The sequence below is a fragment of the Dendrobates tinctorius genome, unplaced genomic scaffold (genome assembly GCF_039654945.1).
Source record: "Dendrobates tinctorius isolate UK_male_01 unplaced genomic scaffold, ASM3965494v1 ptg000147l, whole genome shotgun sequence".
In the NCBI taxonomy this organism is placed as follows: Eukaryota; Metazoa; Chordata; class Amphibia; order Anura; family Dendrobatidae; genus Dendrobates; species Dendrobates tinctorius.
In genome coordinates, this window is record NW_027361814.1 from 13,665,325 (window position 1) to 13,687,432 (window position 22,108).

Sequence of the window (22,108 nt, forward strand, 5' to 3'; positions counted from 1 at the left end):
TTTGTCTTCTTGCTCTGTATCATTCTGTGTATTCCTTGTCTTGTCTAGAGCCTCAATTACCTTACAAAAGGTCCGATAATTGAATTAGCTTAGTTACCATCTGCAGCCAGAATGTGTCCAAGCTTCTTGATACACCACTGCTGATATTTCCTCACTGTCCATTCATGACCCCTCTGCACTCGAAATGCCTTAAATCAGCCCCTGTAGTGCCTTGATCTCTGAAGCACCGTTTCCAGGTCTCAGGAGCCTGAAAACCATCCAACCTATCTGCCTACCCCTTGATTTACGGATGGGGCCTGAGGAGGACATTGAGACGTGTAAGATAGATCCTTTGTGGGGTGCTGATGCTAAGGCCAGCATGCCAGACAGGCTTGGAGAAACCCTGATTACCCTGGAATACACTGCTGGAGGAGCCCTTCATGGAGAAGTATCTGGAACCGCAATGCCATATCGACCTCTAAGAGGAGGATTGTGACTCCCGGGGCATTTATCCCATTACTGGACTGTATCCGTGTTCCTGGATTATTTTATCCTCTGTTTGGTGGATTGTTTTATGGACCTTTTGGTTTGCATATAATAAAGGTTCTTAGGACTTTCACTCATCTCTAGCTCTGTTGATTGTTTGATACCGGAGTAGGACCCCGTGACAGCATGTATTCGCAGTGTCAAGTGCAATAGGCTAGTGTTATGTCAGCCGATGGCCCGAGCACTGCAGTTCCCAGGAATCTGGCTAAGGACCAAAGAAAAGATCCTCGGGGAGAAGTTCCTCACCCCAGGTTCATGGTCTTCAAAGTTGCCCATTTGTTGCCCATTTGTTGATGTTGATACAGGCAGATCTCCTGATGTCCTCATCCGGCGGGGTGTCATGTGAGCTTTCAAATAGGGAAAAACAAGGAGCAAATAGTAATTTATCATTAACTAGATCAACTCTCATTAACTAGGCTACAACACTGAACAGAAAAAGCTGAGAATTTTCCATTGATTCTCTTGTGTATGTGATTCTCTTTTTTCTGACTAACAGCCCCGGTGGCGCTGCGCTTGGCACAGGGTGGGCATGCCTGCGCTGGTCTTGTGGAGCTATACTACAGAGAAGCATGGTTCCCGGTATGTGATGATGGCTGGAACAGAATCAATGCAGAGGTGGTGTGCCGGCAGGCTGGTTGTGGGAACCCCATCCTACCCCTTGCTAGATATGGACGAGGCAGCGGGAATATCATAATGGATGATGTAAGCTGCGTTGGAACTGAGCAGACGCTGTGGCAGTGCTTACATCGTGGGTGGTACGTACATGACTGTGGCCCTCTGGAAAACGTAGGCGTCATATGCTCAGGTACTTGTACTCTTTCACTTCCTTTATGTGGATGAAATGTTCTTAAATGTTTTATATTATTAAAGAGGAGCTATCACTTTCTATAAGGATGTGTTTTTTTTTTTTTAACTTGGTCCAAATTGTACCATTCTTCTGAATCTGGCCTTATTTTTTGTTTTGTCTCCTCTCCATTTCTGAGATACGGATCCCCTCTTCCCTGTATATAAATCTAGTCCTATTAGCCAACAGGGCGTAACTAAGAAAACACCCACAGATAGAGTTGAGCGACTTTGGTCGGATTGGGTTTCATGAAGCAAAATTTGTTTCAGATGAAACTAGTCCGACTAGGGCAAAGAAAAGTCGGAGTTTCGTCTGAAACCCGACCCCAATGCAAGTCAATGGGAAATAAAAGTCGGCATTGAGCGGATGACATTCATCCACTCAATGCCGACTTTTATTCCCCATTGACTTGCATTGGGGTCGGGTTTCGGACGAAACTCCGACTTTTTTTGCCCTAGTCGGACCAGTTTCATCTGAAACAAATTTTGTTTCATGAAACCCGATCCGACCAAAGTCGCACAACTCTACCCACAGAGATTATTGGGGATTGCAGAAAACTGTCTTCCTTTTTTCCCCCCCAGAAACAGCACCACTCTTGTCCACAGGTTGTGTTTGGTATTACAGCCCTGTCCCATTCACTAAAATGATTCAACTAGACTTCTAATGCCAAAGTCTGAAAAAGAAGTGAATTCTTTAGTTTGTGTTATGTTTTCTGGTTTTGCACTAAATATGTGTTGTATTTTTTCTATTTTATTTTAAGCAAATTTGAATGATCCCGCACCTCAGCCTCAAAGTGAGTACTCACTGATTGTACTTGTTGATTAGTGTTATGTAATTCTAAGCAGCCAATGCTGGGGATACGTCTTATATGGGAATTTAGGTGTAAGTGACACTGACATGTACACATGATAGTAATGTAACTGTATTCACCCCTGCTATGTTATACTGTTGGTAAATCTTTACTGAGAACTAAACCAAAGAGACTGCTAAAGCAATTTAGGGAAATTTTAAAAGGGCTGTCCATCTTTGGGGACATTTCTTTTTACCCATATGGATATATTTGAGGCTAAAATTAATTTTAGCAATTGTGTTTCATTAAACGTTCCCCCCCATTTGCCTTGTATTTGTAACGTTTGCAGAATGAGATATCTGAGAATCCATCACTAAGTTCCGACGATCTGACTGGAGACGATGTAATTCTCTTGCCCATCTTTTTCTGAGCTCCTCTCAGCTGATTTATGACCACAGAACATCTCAACATTGAATGTGCAAGAATCAGCGAGTTTGTAAAAGCCAAATGGTGCAAAATTTTTATTGAAACCCAAGTGCAAAAAATGATTTTCAGTTTCAAAACATGCATTTAAGTAACAAAAATAATAATTCACTGTCCCTAAAGGTGGACAACTCCTTTAAACATTACAAGGTGCCTTCCTTCTTCACCTTGGTCTTGAAGGCCACTGACACTCACTAGGCCAAAAGGCTACATCATGATGTCATGGGGCGATGCACATTCTAATATTATTTGATAAAGTGAAAACCTGATTAACAGCAAGTGATCTTCTAGCTAGAAGACTCTATCTACACCAGCAAGCTAGAAAAATACCAAAAATAAAACTAATCTACTTTATTCAAAATTAGATTAAAAAGGACTTAGTCCATTCATAAAAATGTACATGTACAAAAAGACAAACACTTACAAAAACCGCTCAATCTGACGCGGTAAGACCAAATTTTCAAGCATCTATCGGTATACCCTTGGTGTTTTTATCCAACTCTCCATAGACACCCCCTCAGAGTATCCGCTTCGTGTGAATTTGTTTCAGAAAAACACACACTCTCATGGTGCTAGAAAAATGTCTTTCACAGATCTATTGTACTTTATGTGCCACTTCCGTGTAGCATACATAATCATCACTAACAATGATCTTGAACAAATATCATACTAACAGCCTTATATCAAATAATCACCTAAAAATAGGGAATGGCATAATAGACAATCTGTAATTATATATAACCAAGGTGTGAATCAAGACATTCCTCTTTGGATCATACAGTTCACCACCTTTACAGATTTTTTATGTCATTTAGTATATCATGGAAAGATCTCCCCCGAATCTATACATTCATGGGTTCCTCCATGTGACGCTCCCATCTCCCTACGCGTTTCACCACACAGATCATCAGGGGAGTACTATGTACAGCGTTATGCCTACATAAGAAAAAATGCCATCACTGGGCTGTTCATTTATCTGCTTTTTATAGCATGCACTCTTTCGTGTGTTCCCGCCTCATAAAGATGGGCGGGTGTATACCCATGACCATTTCCTGTTTCTATGTCACCATAGTGACAAGCCTGTTACTTATACATTTATTAACATCATTTACTCGCTTATTCTCATAGCATATTAATACTATGCGATTGCCTCCGTTTAAGACATATGGTTGTGCGCATTCTTTTCTTTATCGGGTTGCATAGCAACGCATTGACATCAGCTTACTCTAGCACATGCGCATTCTTCTTTAAAACGTCCAGCCCTCTTTTTTACGTCTCGGCGTCTATTTACTTCCTTATATCAGCATCAGGGGAATTATCGCGCCTGCGCACTCCCAACCATAGCCGCTTCTTTGCAGGCTTTAAATTTTTAGTGCACGCTAGTCCCCTTGCAATGCCTGCACTCTCCTCAGACACCTGCTTCTTTGCAAACTATGATTTATAAATACATAAAAGATTGTGGAGTGCGCAGGCGCGGTAAGGGGACTAGCGTGCACTAAGAAGTTAAAGCCTGCAAAGTAGTGGCTATGTTTGGGAGTGCGCAGGCGCGATAATTCCCCTGATGCTGATATAATGAAGTAAATAGGCGCCGTGACGTAAAAAAGTAGGTTGAACGTTATAAAGAAGAATGCGCATGCGCTAAAGTAAGATGACGTCAATGCGTTACTATGCAACCCGATAAAGAAAAGTGCGCACGATTATATGTTCCTGTGATAAGAGGAACTTTTATGTATTTATAAATCATAGTTTGCAAAGAAGCGGGTGTCTGAGGAGAGTGCAGGCATTGCAAGGGGACTAGCGTGCACTAAAAATTTAAAGCCTGCAAAGAAGCGGCTATGGTTGGGAGTGCGCAGGCGCGATAATTCCCCTGATGCTGATATAAGGAAGTAAATAGACGCCGAGACGTAAAAAAGAGGGCTGGACGTTTTAAAGAAGAATGCGCATGTGCTAGAGTAAGCTGATGTCAATGCGTTGCTATGCAACCCGATAAAGAAAAGAATGCGCACAACCATATGTCTTAAACGGAGGCAATCGCATAGTATTAATATGCTATGAGAATAAGCGAGTAAATGATGTTAATAAATGTATAAGTAACAGGCTTGTCACTATGGTGACATAGAAACAGGAAATGGTCATGGGTATACACCCGCCCATCTTTATGAGGCGGGAACACACGAAAGAGTGCATGCTATAAAAAGCAGATAAATGAACAGCCCAGTGATGGCATTTTTTCTTATGTAGGCATAACGCTGTACATAGTACTCCCCTGATGATCTGTGTGGTGAAACGCGTAGGGAGATGGGAGCGTCACATGGAGGAACCCATGAATGTATAGATTCGGGTGAGATCTTTCCATGATATACTAAATGACATAAAAAATCTGTAAAGGTGGTGAACTGTATGATCCAAAGAGGAATGTCTTGATTCACACCTTGGTTATATATAATTACAGATTGTCTATTATGCCATTCCCTATTTTTAGGTGATTATTTGATATAAGGCTGTTAGTATGATATTTGTTCAAGATCATTGTTAGTGATGATTATGTATGCTACACGGAAGTGGCACATAAAGTACAATAGATCTGTGAAAGACATTTTTCTAGCACCATGAGAGTGTGTGTTTTTCTGAAACAAATTCACACGAAGCGGATACTCTGAGGGGGTGTCTATGGAGAGTTGGATAAAAACACCAAGGGTATACCGATAGATGCTTGAAAATTTGGTCTTACCGCGTCAGATTGAGCGGTTTTTGTAAGTGTTTGTCTTTTTGTACATGTACATTTTTATGAATGGACTAAGTCCTTTTTAATCTAATTTTGAATAAAGTAGATTAGTTTTATTTTTGGTATTTTTCTAGCTTGCTGGTGTAGATAGAGTCTTCTAGCTAGAAGATCACTTGCTGTTAATCGTTTTGATACAGGCAATGGCAGGTTTTTTGACTACAGGCATTGATACAAACATATGGATTACAGAGGCCAAAGAGGTATTCTCTGATAAGGTGTTTACACAAAAAAGATATACTCCGACATATAGTGCAGCTTTCAAGGAACTTGATAAGATTTATAGAGATCAGATAGCCTCATGGTGGGAGGCTCAGAGTCTAGAAAATTACATACGATCAGGTATTGTACCTCGTCATCTGAGGATTACCCTCACCCCAGGGTTTAGATATAGGAGCACGTCCTTACTCACTAAGTGGGAAAAGGAAGCAACAGAGAGTTCGATCAGGTTTATGAGACTCCTCCTAGAGGAAGAAAAAAGTAATTTAAATAAACTTACAGAATCCCTGAGAGATCAGATTGAGATCACGAAAAAGTATTCGGGTGAGTCTGATTTTTCGGTAAAAGAGGTCAATTTACAGAATACTCTAGAAAAATTTCAGTATCATCTGAAAGAGAAAAAACACAAGTTGTACAATAGGGATCTCCAAGAATTCAGAGATAACAAAGCCTACTCAGTACAAGTGGTCAGAAATAGCAGATCAGTAGAAACTGATATATCCTCATCTGAGGCAGAATTTTCTGACACTGAGAGTAGATCTAGGCATTTCAGAGATAGAGGAAGAGGAGGACAAAGAGGTAAATTCAATAGAGGCTCCCATAAGAGGTCACCGAAGAGGGATTTTTTAGATCTAAGCTATCCATTAAGGAACCGCCTAAACCCCCACAGCGGACCAGAGGGCCAGAGGTAATCAACCTATCCCAACGCCCCCTAACTGAAACTGAGATGTGTGTACTTAGTAAAGGCTTGTCGTTTGTACCAACATGAGACATAGACATTTTTGAAACTGTAAAAGATCTACATCTGTTTGCCCGCAAGCTAAAATGGAAAAAGCATTTCTCTAAACAAGATCAGAGGTTTTCGCAAGAGCTGGGTATTTCTGAAGAGCTATTACAAGATGTACGGTTTCTGTTTCACCTGGGGGATATTGATCCTAACCTGAAAGGTGAGGGTCCATTTACAGATCTAAAGAAAAAGAGTACGGTTATGCCTCCTCCCACAGGTGATGTCAATTCAATTGATATTTTTGTTAATCTTGTTACAAATGATTTGATGAAATCAGGAGATCTTTTAAATTCAAGATCATATAACTTAGGGAAAGAAGAGATGGAAAGTCTTAAGAGACTTGAAAATGACAGCAGTATCATTATTAAAAGCTCAGATAAAGGAGGGAATATAGTTGTCATGGATACATCTAAATATAAGAAAATGTGCCTTTCTATATTGGAGGATAAGTTGAGTTATGAGAAGCTATCATCAAACCCTATAGTGAGCCTATCTGATGCTCTTAAGACACTAGTCAATGAAGGCCTGGACTCCGAGGTGATTGACAAGAAAGAAAAAGATTTCTTGATTCCATCGCATCCTACTATGGCGACTTTTTATTGTCTCCCGAAAATCCATAAGGGTATGACCCCTCTGAAAGGTCGACCTATAGTGGCAGGTATTAATAGTGTGACTCAGAATTTGGGAATGTACATAGATCGGATTCTAAGACCATTTGTAATGAATTTGAGCTCGTATATTAGAGACACTGGCGATCTTTTATGTAAACTAGATGGCATATACCTAGAGAAAGACATGATTTTTGGGAGTATAGATGTGGAGGCTTTATACTCCTCGATACCCCACAATAAAGGCCTTATGGCCGTAGAATATTATCTTAAGTCTCGAGGACGTTTCTTTGTGAAACACAATAATTTTGTTTTGAAGGCTTTGGAATTTTGCCTTACAAATAATGTCTTTCTCTTTGGAAATAAGTATTTCCACCAGCTCAGGGGCACTGCAATGGGTTGCCCTTGTGCGCCCACTTATGCAAATTTGCTCCTGGGCTGGTGGGAAGAAAAAATTGTGTTTAATGACACGAATTCTCGACATGATAGCGTAGCCCTATGGCTACGCTATATTGATGATATTTTCGTGATATGGAAAAACACAAAATCTGAGTTTATTTCCTTTGTCAATGACCTCAATTGTAATGATTTAGGCCTTAGATTTACGTATGAGGTACATGAATCAGAAATGAGATTTCTAGATGTGCTCGTTAAAAAGGGAATTGATGGAACTTTAGAAACGAGCAATTATAGGAAACCAACAGCTACTAACTCACTTTTAAGATGGGAGAGTAGTCACCCCCTTCCACAAAAAAAAGGGATACCCAAAGGACAATACCTGAGGTTACGCCGTAATTGCTCGAACCCTCAGAAATTTAAAGAACAAGCTGATGACATGAGGGAAAGATTTCAGGAGAGAGGATACCCAGATCATGTTTTAAGGGCCGCTTATGAAGAATCTATAGCAAGAGATCGTAATGAACTATTAAGGGAAAAAGAGAAAAAAGTAGATAAAGAGGTCACACGTTTCATTACTAGGTTTTCGAATGGATCAGAAAAATTTAAAGCAATCTTAGAAAGACATTGGCCAATTCTTAAAATGGATATGGATATAGAGAAAACATTAGGTTCTAAACCACAAGTAACATACAAAAAGAGCAAATCTATAAAAGATAGACTAATGCACAGTCACTTCAGAGAGATTCAAACACGTACCTGGTTAGAAGGAGAGGTTAAAGGGTGCTATAGGTGTGGTAACTGTGTTGCATGTCAGTCAGTAACACAAGGGAAAACCTTTAGGAGTACGAACAACAAGAAAGTCTATACTATTAGACAGTTTATTAATTGTCGAACCACTGGAGTAATTTACAAGGCAACGTGTATATGTGGGATTGAATATATAGGGAAAACAAGAAGGGAATTCAGGAAGAGAATACGTGAACATGTTGGTGATGTGGTGAATAAAAGAGATACAGCTATAGCTAACCACATCAATAGGATACATCAGGGTGATCATAGCAAAATTCAATTTGTTGGGATCGAGAAAGTTCCTTACCCCCATAGAGGGGGTGATTGGGACAAAGTGATCCTTCAAAGGGAATGTAGGTGGATTTTCTGGCTGAGAACACTCCAACCAACAGGCCTGAATGACCAACTATCTTTTATGGCTTTTTTGTAAACTAACTAACCCATATGCAATGAGATGGAGCCCCGGAGGACAAGCTCCATTGTGCCCCACGTAAAACCAGATCCCTGTATAGGGGTTAAAGGGTAGTGTGGTTACTCAGGAGGGAATCCTAAAGGAGCTATACTTCTCTATTGGGTTATTCCCCCTTTTTTTGTTTGTCTAAACACGGAGTCAATACCTTAGGAATAAAAATGGAATGAGATCAAGAGAAGATAAGAAGTCTCTTTTGGATGTTTGATGTTTGAGCAAAATACTGTACATTGTCTTGAGTGATCGCTCGGGATAGTTGAGAGGATTTTTTAAGGGGATATCTAATAAAGTTTAATATCCTCAATATCCTGAAAGTCCTAAAATTAGATAGTAAATATTGAAAAATGCCCAAAATGACTGTGAAACCTATTTTTTACAAGGGTAAGATTTATGCTTATAGCTTTAGTTGAGGATTAGATAGTGAGCATTTTAGTTATAATTGGTGATCACAATGTGTAACATTGATATTCTATTTATTCTGAGGGCGGTATAAGTGCTCCTATGAAATAATCCTGTTATGCATTTATAAATCATAGTTTGCAAAGATGCGGTTGATTGTGGAGTGCGCAGGCGCGGTAAGGGGACTAGCGTGCACTAAGAAGTTAAAGCCTGCAAAGTAGTGGCTATGTTTGGGAGTGCGCAGGCGCGATAATTCCCCTGATGCTGATATAATGAAGTAAATAGGCGCCGTGACGTAAAAAAGTAGGTTGAACGTTATAAAGAAGAATGCGCATGCGCTAAAGTAAGATGACGTCAATGCGTTACTATGCAACCCGATAAAGAAAAGTGCGCACGATTATATGTTCCTGTGATAAGAGGAACTTTTATGTATTTATAAATCATAGTTTGCAAAGAAGCGGGTGTCTGAGGAGAGTGCAGGCATTGCAAGGGGACTAGCGTGCACTAAAAATTTAAAGCCTGCAAAGAAGCGGCTATGGTTGGGAGTGCGCAGGCGCGATAATTCCCCTGATGCTGATATAAGGAAGTAAATAGACGCCGAGACGTAAAAAAAAGGGCTGGACGTTTTAAAGAAGAATGCGCATGTGCTAGAGTAAGCTGATGTCAATGCGTTGCTATGCAACCCGATAAAGAAAAGAATGCGCACAACCATATGTCTTAAACGGAGGCAATCGCATAGTATTAATATGCTATGAGAATAAGCGAGTAAATGATGTTAATAAATGTATAAGTAACAGGCTTGTCACTATGGTGACATAGAAACAGGAAATGGTCATGGGTATACACCCGCCCATCTTTATGAGGCGGGAACACACGAAAGAGTGCATGCTATAAAAAGCAGATAAATGAACAGCCCAGTGATGGCATTTTTTCTTATGTAGGCATAACGCTGTACATAGTACTCCCCTGATGATCTGTGTGGTGAAACGCGTAGGGAGATGGGAGCGTCACATGGAGGAACCCATGAATGTATAGATTCGGGTGAGATCTTTCCATGATATACTAAATGACATAAAAAATCTGTAAAGGTGGTGAACTGTATGATCCAAAGAGGAATGTCTTGATTCACACCTTGGTTATATATAATTACAGATTGTCTATTATGCCATTCCCTATTTTTAGGTGATTATTTGATATAAGGCTGTTAGTATGATATTTGTTCAAGATCATTGTTAGTGATGATTATGTATGCTACACGGAAGTGGCACATAAAGTACAATAGATCTGTGAAAGACATTTTTCTAGCACCATGAGAGTGTGTGTTTTTCTGAAACAAATTCACACGAAGCGGATACTCTGAGGGGGTGTCTATGGAGAGTTGGATAAAAACACCAAGGGTATACCGATAGATGCTTGAAAATTTGGTCTTACCGCGTCAGATTGAGCGGTTTTTGTAAGTGTTTGTCTTTTTGTACATGTACATTTTTATGAATGGACTAAGTCCTTTTTAATCTAATTTTGAATAAAGTAGATTAGTTTTATTTTTGGTATTTTTCTAGCTTGCTGGTGTAGATAAAGTGAAAACCTGGCACTCAACTTAATGCTTGGTGTGGCAGTTTATTGTAGTACCAGAAAACGTTTCGGTCAATATAGACCTTCATCAGTTACGTGCTAGTATGTTTGAAAGTAGCTTGAAGGAGGGCGCTTTTTATGTTATTCACTGATAACGCCAGTAATCAAATGGTCATAATGCTGCTGTAACGCAGGGGATAATCTTAATAGTTGAAAATATCAGCGCAGCCTGGTCCTCCTGGACGTGGGTAAACACTACTTGTCAAGTGGACAAGTGGTGTTTACCCACGTCCAGGAGGACCAGGCTGTGCTGATATTTTCAACTTTTAAGATTATCCTGCGTTACAGCAGCATTCTGACCATTTGATTACTGGCGTTATCAGTGAATAACATAAAAAGCGCCCTCCTTCAAGCTACTTTCAAACATACTAGCACATAACTGATGAAGGTCTATATTGACCGAAACGCTTTCTGGTACTACAATAAACTGCCTCACCAAGCATTAAGTTGAGTGCCAGGTTTTCATTTTATCATATATGGTTTGGGAACCTAACTTGGCACCTCTACAGTAGTGCACACGGTGTTTTCTACTAATATTATTTGAGGCTCAGTCACATGAAACCTAGTCATGAACTTAGCAAAATGGTGACTTAGTGACTTGGCCTCATGCGACCTGATGATGACATGCCTCACCCTGCAGCATCATGATACCACTTGAGACCTGGTGAGTGGCAGGGGCTCCAAAGAGCATAGTGAAGATGGAAGACTGGACCTAAGAGAACCATGTGTAGGACTGGTCGGCGAGCCGTGCGGAGGGATAGGTGAGGGCTGTGACAGGGTAAGTGTAATTTATTTATCTATTTATTTTAACCCCTACATTTATTATGCCCTGGGGTCTGGAGAGCTCTCAGACCATAATAACCCATAGTTGCATCAAATAAGTTAATTGAGAATAGAATTTAGAATTTTTCAGCTGAATTTGAGCAAATCTGCCCAAACAGTATCTGTATATTATTATTTTTTTTTTTACATACAGTAGTATGTCCTTTTTGAGATAATAAAAATGGTTTTTTAGAGATATTTGACCTTTATGTGATTTTTTTTCCTGCACAGTATTTAAAAATACTAATATAGAAAAAAAATCTACTAACTTGCTAATGGTAAGAAACATAAATTTTGGGTCTTAAATTCAATGGGATCTAAAGGGTAACAATTTTACTTGTGGAGAGAGACAAGCGAAGCCTGGCATCCCAATGTGAGGACGCTTATAAGCCTTGCAGTGCTCCCCTGGGAAATTAAATATGCAAATTGCCTTTTTATAGAGGAAGAGGATATGAACTCTAGAGCGACCCAAGGGAAGTAGCAATCCTAAAAGTCAACGACCCTATAACAAGCTTTGCAATATGACTTAAACTAAAATCTCAATTTGCAGACACATGTTTCAGAGTGTTGCCACTCGTCAGTGCAAAGTATGAGATCTGATTTGACTGTATGAGAGGCTTCTTACTGGGATTCAAAACCAATGTTATAGTTCCTCATCATCTACTATGTGCCACTTGTAATACTGCTGTCTTTTTACTGTATGTGGTAGAGAGGCGCTTGGGCCATCTCAGCTAACAGGAGGTGCAATTGCTGCCCCTGCAGCCCCTATGGCTTCACCCATTGAGATAATAATGAGTAGACGAGTCCAGCATGAAGTATAATGGTAATAGTGTAATTTTTACTGATTTATCAGAAAAACGATGACAATATTAACATTGAATACTTTCTATTTACATCTCTGTAGTATTTCCTGTGGAGCTGCGCTTAGCCAACGGGTGGCATCGGTGTGCCGGCCGCGTGGAGCTAAATTACAATAACTCATGGGGCACTGTATGTGACGATCTATGGGACATCAATGATGCCGTGGTAGTGTGTAGACAGTTGGATTGTGGCACGGCTGTTTCTGCCCATGGATTCGCTACTTTTGGTGAAGGAATCGGAAATATTGTTTTGGATGATGTCAATTGTGTTGGAAGTGAGGCTGCACTTAGCCAATGTCCTCATCGGCCATGGGGGACCCATAACTGTGTGCACAGTGAGGACAGCGGCGTTATCTGCACAGGTAAAATTCTTAAGGATGTATAGTTTTATTATGTTATATTGGTTTTCTTCCCATTCCGTTCTTTTTCCCAGTCTTGAAAAATTCCGTCTGACGATTTCCTAGTTATATATATATTTGGAAAATGACAATTACTCCGTAGGTAGCTGTAGATTTATACTAGAGTTAGGCTGTGTTCACACGTAGCGTTCTTTTGCGTTTTTGCTGCGTTTTTTTACACGCGGAATCGCCGCGAACATGCCAATCCTTTGGGATTCCGCAATGCTGTGCCAATGCTGCGGATTTTTCCGCTGCGGAATCGCACAGCGGAAAAATCCACAGCATGCTCATTCTTTTTGCGGAATCGTGGGGATTCCGCACCCATAGGATTGCATTGAAACGCTCATTTCGCATGTGGCTATGAACACCATGAGTGAAGTGAGCGCTTCATGTGCGGATGGTACCCAGGGTCTGGAGGAGGAGAGAATCTCCTCCAGGCCATGGGTACCATAATCCTGTAAAAAATAGAATAAAAATATTGTTATTCTCACCTTCCGACGGCCACCGGAGTCCTTCCCGCCTCTCATCACGCTCCCGGCATCTTCCGGTCCCAGTAATGCTTTGCGCGAATGACCGCGATGATGACGTGCTCTCGTGAGCGTGACGTCATCTCAGGTCCTTCGTGCAAAGCATTACTGGGACCAAAAGATGCCGGGAATGCCGCAGAGCAGATCGGGGGCCGTCGGAAGGTGAGAATAACATTATTTTTATTAAATTATTTTTTACATCCTATCTTTTACTATTGATGCTGCATGGTAAATTTCCGCGGCAATTCCACACGTGTACACATAGCCTTATTCTTATCATGATTAAGGGTTAGAATTGCAAAGTGCTTGTAAAACCACACTGCTTTGCTATTTACTTGTTATTAAAAATCCTCTCCATTCTCAAGAAATCCCAAGAGGGATTTTTACCGTAATTGTGTAGTTTACAGCTTATCAGCTAAGTCAATGGTCACCACTGCGGAAAGTAATCAGTGGCAGATCTCCTAAGTAAGGAATGCAGCGCTTACAAGTTCTTTTCTAGAGAGCTTGTAAGCGCTTTTTTGAAGCTAGTTGGATCCCTAGATCAGAACAGTTTCAGTGTCGCTGTGCTCCTCTGGTGCTACCTCTGCCAACAGCATTGGAGAATGCGCAGTTCAGACTGACAGCTTAACCACGCCGGTGAACAGTCAGTCTTCAGGAACACACAGTCCCAGGAGCCTGGAGGCAGGGAAGTAGTGTGCTCTGGAAAATAAATTAGTGCAGTCAGCCATTGCGTGTCCTGTCTTTTTATGACTTTTTACCCAGAGACACAACCTCACCTACCATGTGCTATTTATGATACTTTTATATTCTTGTGTGGTTTTTGGCTATATTTAGTCACCATGACAGGGATACAATCTAAATTGAACACCACTTTCATGGCTACAAGTCCACAGTGTTCTTTTGGAGCACCAAGAAACTATGAAAGTAGTGTTTAATTTAGTTTGTACCCAGCCAATCAGCGCAATGTTTTGTGCTTTATTGGCTACTAGAAGAATGGAGTTTCTGGCAAATCTATCCAATATATGCTGGCTGAATATACACAGCAAGGTGCATAATGTACTTCCATGTAGTTTGAATTATAAATGGCATATGCTGAAAATGGACCTGTCACATGCTCAAAAATTTGAGTTAAATCTTATAAAAATCCCTGAACTCCCCTTATTCCGCTGCTCTTATCTATTTTGTGCTGTGACACTCCATTGCAAAGATATTGATATTTGTTGAATTTGGAGCGCAGCATGTGAAATCTCTGCTTCTGATTCAACTGGGCATTTACCTTCAGAGTTTTTATTCCTGCCTCCCAGATGCTGCCAGTCACAGCTACTGAAGATTTAATAGTATCATACGCTGTCGAGCTGTGATTGGCAGCATCAGTGAGGGGTAAAAGCATCCCCCCAAAGAACACTCTGAATAAACGTTTAGATGGTCTGCAAGAAGAAATTTCACATACTGTCCTCCAAACGCAACAAATATGAATATCTCTGCCATGGAGAGACGCAGTGCAAAATGGAAAATAGTAGAAAACTCCGGAGAGGTCATAGTTCTGTTTTTTTGTTTGTTTTGCAAAGAATTTACCATATCTCCAATATTTTTGGAGTCAGTGACAGATCCTTCTTAAATAAGTTCTCCATTTTACCCCCAAAAAACAAAAATCTTCTCACAATTTAATTCTCCTGCCAGGACAGCACAGGCTCTGACAGTCATAGGGATCATTGACTGCAGAGGACATCATCCGTTAAATGCAAGCCTATAATGCTAGTACTATGGCTTGTGACCACTGCGGCTAATGATTGGCTGCAGCAATCACATGCTGATCACTTGTAAGGTGCAACACAGGATCAGAAGAGTTAAGTAATGTTTCTCTTGTATTAAAGAATTTCCTGTTTTGTTTATTGTGTTTTTGGGAGCTGGATAACCCTTTTAAGTTTTTTTTTCTCATTATTTTTCAACACAGGAGCTGGTTTTCTATCAAAAAAATCCGTAGGTAATATTATGCCAGAAAATTTTTTTTTATTCACATTTTCTCCATCTTTTACATATAATATATTAATATCTGCATTTAATATATTTTGTCACGTTTTAGAGCCGCCTTACAGCACAGTAAATCAAAATATGACAGGTAAGTAGTCCTCAGTGCACATGTAAATTGTTTATTGCTGTCACAGTTGTGCAGATGCTTCATTGATCCTACACCGGTTACTGTTTGCGGCCTGCCAGCAATGACAAACCATATCAGCGTGTGAAAACTGCAGCCAATCGGTGGCTTCTGTGGTCATGCGCCATTCTTCACCACCGGAGGTCACATGATGGTATGGCACACCATTGCTTGCAGCCTGTGATAGTGTTCTTTTTACGCTAAAAATGACTGAGCAAAATAAGTCTCCAGGCCAGTACGATTATGGCAATACCAAATGTCTTACAATTTTTCATAAAGTTTTGTGGTCAGCCCCTTCACGACCTATGACATAAAGGAACATCATATGCCGCTTCCCTCTCTATGATGCAGGCTCCTGCCCTGAGCCAGCATCTTGTCCGGTACATGACAGCAGATTTGTTCAGCTGTCATGTCCCCCCACCAGTCGTGGGTCGAATCGTGATCCACCCATGGCTGTTAACATGTCAAACGCTGCTTTCAATCTCTGACAGCGGCATTTAACTCGTACTTACCGGAAGCGTGTAACAAACTCCGCCCTTCAGTGCCTCTGTCACATGGTGTTGGGGTGCCGATGGATTGGCATTACAGCCAGGGGTCTGCAGAAGACCTCCGTGCTTGTCAATGCAGATTTCCTATGGGTACCTGCCCTTGGCCTGCGTTCTTAGGAGCTGTTAATGTCTTCTACACATAGATCACAAGTGATCAAATGATCACAAATTCGATACTATTAAAGCAAGTCAAAAGTAAAAAAAAGTTGTGGAAAAAAATTAAAATATAAAAGTTCAACTAGCGCAATAAAAAATACACATATGCTATCGCTGCGTTCACAAACGCCCGATCTATCAAAACATAAACTAAATTAATCTGATTGATAAATGGCGTAATGAGAAAAAAAATCAAACATCAGAATAGGGTTCCATAATGATCTGGAGAATCATAATAGCAGGTCAGTTTTAGCATTTAGTGAACATGGTAAAACCCCCGTCCCCCCAAAAAAAACCAATTGTCGAATTGCACACTTTTTGCGATTTCACCACATTTAGAATTTTTTTCGCTATTTCAAGTACACTAAATTGTAAAATAACTAATTTTTTTCAAAAGTACAACTTGCCCGGCAAAAAACAAGTCCTCACATGGCCATGTTGATGTAAAAATAAAAAAGTTACGGTATGTCTCTGGGAAGAAGGGAAGCAAAAAAAAACTACAAAATGGAAAATCCCAATGTCGTGAAGGGGTTAAAAAAATTGCATAATTAAAAAAAAAAATTTTTTTTTCAAAATCCAGATGTGTCGCCATTATCTCAGAATTTTTTTTACAGACACTATTGTGGGGAATATAATGATATATTGATAACTTTTCTTTTGTTTTTCATTTATTTTTTTCATTACATTTTTTTTAGGGGAAATGTGGTGAGTGAGAAACCGAAAAAGCAGAATTTGAATTTTTCTTTTTGCTATTTTAACGTACAAAAGTGCTTTAAAAAAGGGGGTGATATAAGCTTTTAGATTTTTTAATACCTCCTACTTCGGACTCTTTTAGGTGTCTGTGATAATCGGTCCAATGCTGGATAGCGATGCATGGACTGGCCGCACATCTCCTGACTCGAACATGACAGCTTCATAAAAATGTATGCAGCAGCAGCGGTCACGCTCAGGTCAGGAGATGTGCGGCCAGTCCATGCTTGGCTATCTGACATTGGACTGACTATGACAGACATCTGAAAGAGCCCTAATACAATATAATGCAGTACACTCCCTGACAGAAGTTGTCGCTTATCCACGCTATGTAAATAAAAGCTTATAACCTGATGTTAAATTCATCCATTGGTTGTATAAATTATTCTTTTGAAAGCTGAAACCCTCCGAAATGTGGTTTAAGTTAAGAAAATAAATTGCCATCAATGCAGAAATATTGATCATTTAATGGACACAGATTGGTCAGATTTTTGCAAGACAAAAGTTTTGCCGGCCACAGAAAGTCATGTGATATTCAAACAAATAATTAACTTAAAATACAAATATATGTTGCATAACATTGGTGAATGAAGTTGTGGTGCTATTAGAGTCATATTTAATATTTTGTGTGACTTCCACGAGCTTGAAGGACTGCATCCATGCGGTTCAACAATAATTCATACAATTTATTAATGAAGGCATCAGGAGTAGCAAAGAATGCAGTCTTACATGCCTCCGAGAGTTCATCTAGATTCTTTGGTTTTGTCTTCCGAGCTTCCTCTTTCATCCTACCCCAAACATGCTCAATGATGTTCGTGTCTGGCAACTGGGCTGGCCAGTCCTTGAGCACCTTGATCTTTTTTGCCTGGAGGAACTATGTTGTAGAGATGGATGTATGAGATGGAGCACCATCCTGCTGCAGAATTTGACCCCTTTTATGATTTGGAATATAAGAGGTAGCTAATACTTCTTGATATTTTAGGCTATTGATATTGCCTTCCACCTTGCAAATGTTTCTCACCCCCCCATACTGAATGTAACCCCAGATCATGATCTTTCCACCACCAAATTTAACTGTTTTCTGGGTGTATTTTGGATCCATATGGGCTCCAGTAGGTCTCCTGCAGTATTTTTGGCAGCTGTGGTGTAATTCTACTGAAGATTCATCAGAGAAATCCACCTTCTGCCATTTTTCCAGTGTCCATCTGTTTAGCAGGCTGTGGGACATTGCAAATGCCACACGGTTTTTTATTTGCCTTTTGTTTAGTGCTGGCTTCTGGGCACTGATTCAACCATGAAGGCCATTTCGAAACAGAATCCTACAAACTGTTCTAGTTGACACAGGGACTTGAGGTGACCAGGCCTGTTGGAGCTCTGCTGCAGTGGAAGAGGGGCTTGCTTTGGATTTTCTAACCAACAAACGTTCCTCCTGAGCAGTTGTCTTGCGGGGTCTGCCAGACCTGGGCTTGTCAAACACATCTCCAGTCTCTTCAAATCTTTTTTTAATTCTTTGTACTTCATGCTGAGACACATTAAAGGTGCCAGCCACCTCTGCAGTGGATCTGGTCTTTAGCCTCTTGATAATCCAGGCTTTGGTCGCAGGGTGGATTTTTGGCATGTTGTTAGAGATCAAGTTGCAGCTCAAGTGAAGGTCTGGGGTGCTGGGTTTCTTTTTATACACACCCACTAATTAACCGATCATTTACTGAGCACAGGTGAGGATGTAAACTAGGATTGGGTGCTTATATGACCAGGCGAGAAAACTTTTGTCTTGCCAAAATCTGACCATTCTGTGTCCATTAAATGATCAATATTTCTGCATTGATGGCAATTTATTTTCTTAACCTAAACCACATTTTAGAGGGTTTCAGCTTTCAAAAGAATAATTTATACAACCAATGGATGAATTTAACGTCAGGTTATAAGCTTTTATTTACATAACATGGATAAGTGACATAACTTCTGTCAGGGAGTGTATTGCAACATGTGGTTAAATTGACATCTTTCAATGAAATCCAGCCACAATCAGGACTTCACATGAGGACCATCATTACAGGGGTGGGGGAGTACAGCAAGCTCCCCATAGGCATACCGCGATGGGAGTCGATGCGTGGCTATGGGAGTTGTTAATGATTGACAGCAGTATTTCATTGGTCAAACGGCAGCAATATTAGCCATTTATGGTCATTGCTAGAGATGGGTGAATTTATTCGCGTGGAATTGAATTCTACAATATTTGGCATTCTGGAGAAAACTTATTTTTTGGAGTTTGATCCTCTCGAAGTCAGCAAAATCTCGCTGAACTGTAGTCTCACAGCCAGAAACCCAAGAATATAGTGAATACAGGGCTGGCAATGCATGGAAGTGTGGAGGATCCGAGATTAGGCAGGGAGCACTGAGGGCATCTGAAGAGTTGAGCGATGAGATGAGTATCAGGTTTTATTTTTATTAGGCTCTGGGGTGTCTGGAAAGATTTGTGGAGAATAACTTCAATGTAAATCAACTCTGCCAGGAAAATCTACACGGTTTGGTAAATTCGATTTTTGGCAGATCGGCTCATCTCTAGTCCCAGCTGTTACAGGCAGCTCCCGAACCCGCTCCATACAAACGCACCCTGACTATGGCGTACAGTAATATCAGGGGGTAAATACTACAGTTCCAACAACCAAACCTTCTGTTTGGGAGGTTCTCTTTTTCCTGAAAATAAATGTGTATAATATTGTCTGTATTTGGTAGACAGAAAAATGTAATAAAAGTAAGACAGGCATATATAAGACAAAATAATAATGTGCAGCATATAGTTGTCATATTCATCTTTTCTACTTCCTTTGTCTTCAGAGATTCCTCTAAACCTGCGTCTTGTAAATGGAAGCCACCACTGCGAGGGTCGCCTTGAAGTATTGTACCAGGGTGTATGGGGAACTGTGTGTGATGACCTGTGGGGTCTGTCCTCAGCTGTGGTTGTTTGCAGGCAGCTTGGTTGCGGGGGCGCCCTGCAGGCTCCACCATTGGCACGCTTTGGTCGTGGAAGAGGAAGCATTTTGCTGGATGATGTGAGCTGTGTCGGCACAGAGTCTTTCCTGTGGACATGTCCTCACCGGCCATGGAAAGTGCACAACTGTGACCATAGCGAGGATGCAGGTGTAATGTGTGCATTAGGTATGAAGATCCTTCCATTACTTCTCATCTTTTTCTAAAACACCTTCAGGGAAATTAACTGTTTTTCTACTTACATGCAAATATATTGGGTTAAAAATATTTCGGTTTCATTCAAAATGTATTTAAGCATTTTTGACTTTTACAAGCACTTTGTTTCCCTTCTGGCTGCAAAATAAGTGAACTGAGAATCCGTGCATTTATTCTGAAGAGATTTTTATCTGTCATTTTTAGAGATTCTCTCAGCTGATTTATGACCACATCAAGGTTCAGGTAAACTTTCATGTGGTCTGTGGTAAAATAAAAAATAAACACACTTTTGGACTTTTAATCTGTTTTCCAACAGAATTCATCAATTTTGCTGGACACATGAATGTAGTTTATCACGCTATTGTCTGTGACAAAAAGTTGATTCCTATAAGAGAATTGAGGAAACTAGATATTCAAGACAGAAATATTTAGTATTTGAAGGGGTAACCACAAAAAAAGTAGAAAATGGGCTCAAGGAAATGTAAAGGCAGGAAGATGAGTGAGAAAAATATAAGAAAGGCTTATTGCTAAAATGGGTTGGGTTGTAAATATATCTGCGTTATTGTAAGTTTGTAAATGTCATTTTCTAAAAATAAAATGAAATAAATACATATTACAAATCTCTTAGCTCCCATTATTCTGCTGGTCTTTTCATTTTTGCAATGGATCGCTCCATTGTGGAGATATTCACATTTGTTGATTTTAGAGCGCAGTATGTGAAATCTCTGCTTGTAGTTCAACTGATAGTGTCTTCAGAGTTTTCTTTGGGGGCATTCACTTTTACCCCTCCTTCCCAGGCCTGCCAAGCACAGCTGAGCAGCCTCTGAGACTGAAAAGACCCATAGATCAGCTACTGATCTGTAATTGGCAGCGTCTGAGAGGACTGCAAAGCAGAGATTTCACATACTGCGCTTCAAAAGAAACTAATGTGAATAATTCTGCATTGGAGTGATACACTTAAAAATTGAAAAAGTGGCACAATCATTAGGAGTGCAGAGATTTTTTACAAGGTATTTAACTACATTTTTTTGAGCTAGTGACACATTCTCTTTAATTAAAGAACATGGCGGCCTATTGAGATCAATGTAATGTACTGGTCACACATACAGTAAGGTCTTATTCAGATACCTGATTTTCACATATGCAAAAGGAGCCAAGTGTCAGCAGTGGTTTTAATCCTAGTATGATCAGTGTTTGGTCAGTGTGTCAGTTTTTACCATCAGTGTTTTATCAGTAATATTCACTGATGAAAAAAATAAATACATTATAAAGCGCCTGCTATACATTGGTCTATACAGCAGTCTACTGGACTTCTCAGATGTATGTAATAATGAATGCAGTTTACATTCTGACATCTGGTGACAGACCTGCTCTTTATGACACATGCCATTTATAATCCTGTGCTATAACAAGGCATTTATATTCTTCTTCCACAGGTTAGTGTCACATGAAGACTTCACTTTGGAATACAGTCCTGAAGTTCTGAGTTTCTGAATTTTTGGCAAGAGATGTCTGAGTACTAAAAATACTGCTGCATTAACGACACATATGTGAACGTCTGGAGCTGTAATTGTTTTGTTCCTGTATTAGTAAATGGACCAATAGAATAACTGACACCAACTGGAAAGCGGGTAACCGTTATGATCTGACATTTTTGGGAATAAAAAATATCATGTAAAGTCACCTCTCCTGTAGAACCAGTTGTAAACATGGATATAGATAAAAATAAAAGAATAGCTTATTCCAGCCTTCAGTCTTAAAAGTGATTGCAATGTACACCACCTCACATGCCACGTGCCATTAGCCACCAGCAGATTATTATTATACATTTATATAGCGCCATTTATTCCATGGTGCTTTACATGGGAAAAGGGGAAATATAGACAAGTACAATAAACATGTGCAAGATAAGGGGCACACAAGTACAGAAGGAGAGAGGACCCTGCCCGTGAGGGCTCACAGTATACAGGGATGGGTGAG

The 22,108-nt window shown here is 40.1% G+C and overlaps 1 protein-coding gene across 1 annotated transcript; it reads left to right on the top strand.

Annotated features, from left to right (window-relative positions):
- Positions 1–985: 985 nt before the first annotated feature.
- LOC141049740 (scavenger receptor cysteine-rich domain-containing protein DMBT1) lies at positions 986–21,874 on the top strand. Its single transcript, XM_073546463.1, has 7 exons — positions 986–1,330; positions 2,130–2,162; positions 12,453–12,770; positions 15,288–15,317; positions 15,417–15,452; positions 19,781–20,101; positions 21,565–21,874. The coding sequence occupies exons 1-7, from the start codon at positions 1,219–1,221 to the stop codon at positions 21,567–21,569; spliced, it is 855 nt and encodes a 284-aa protein (XP_073402564.1). The 5' UTR covers positions 986–1,218; the 3' UTR covers positions 21,570–21,874.
- The last annotated feature ends 234 nt before the right edge of the window (positions 21,875–22,108 follow it).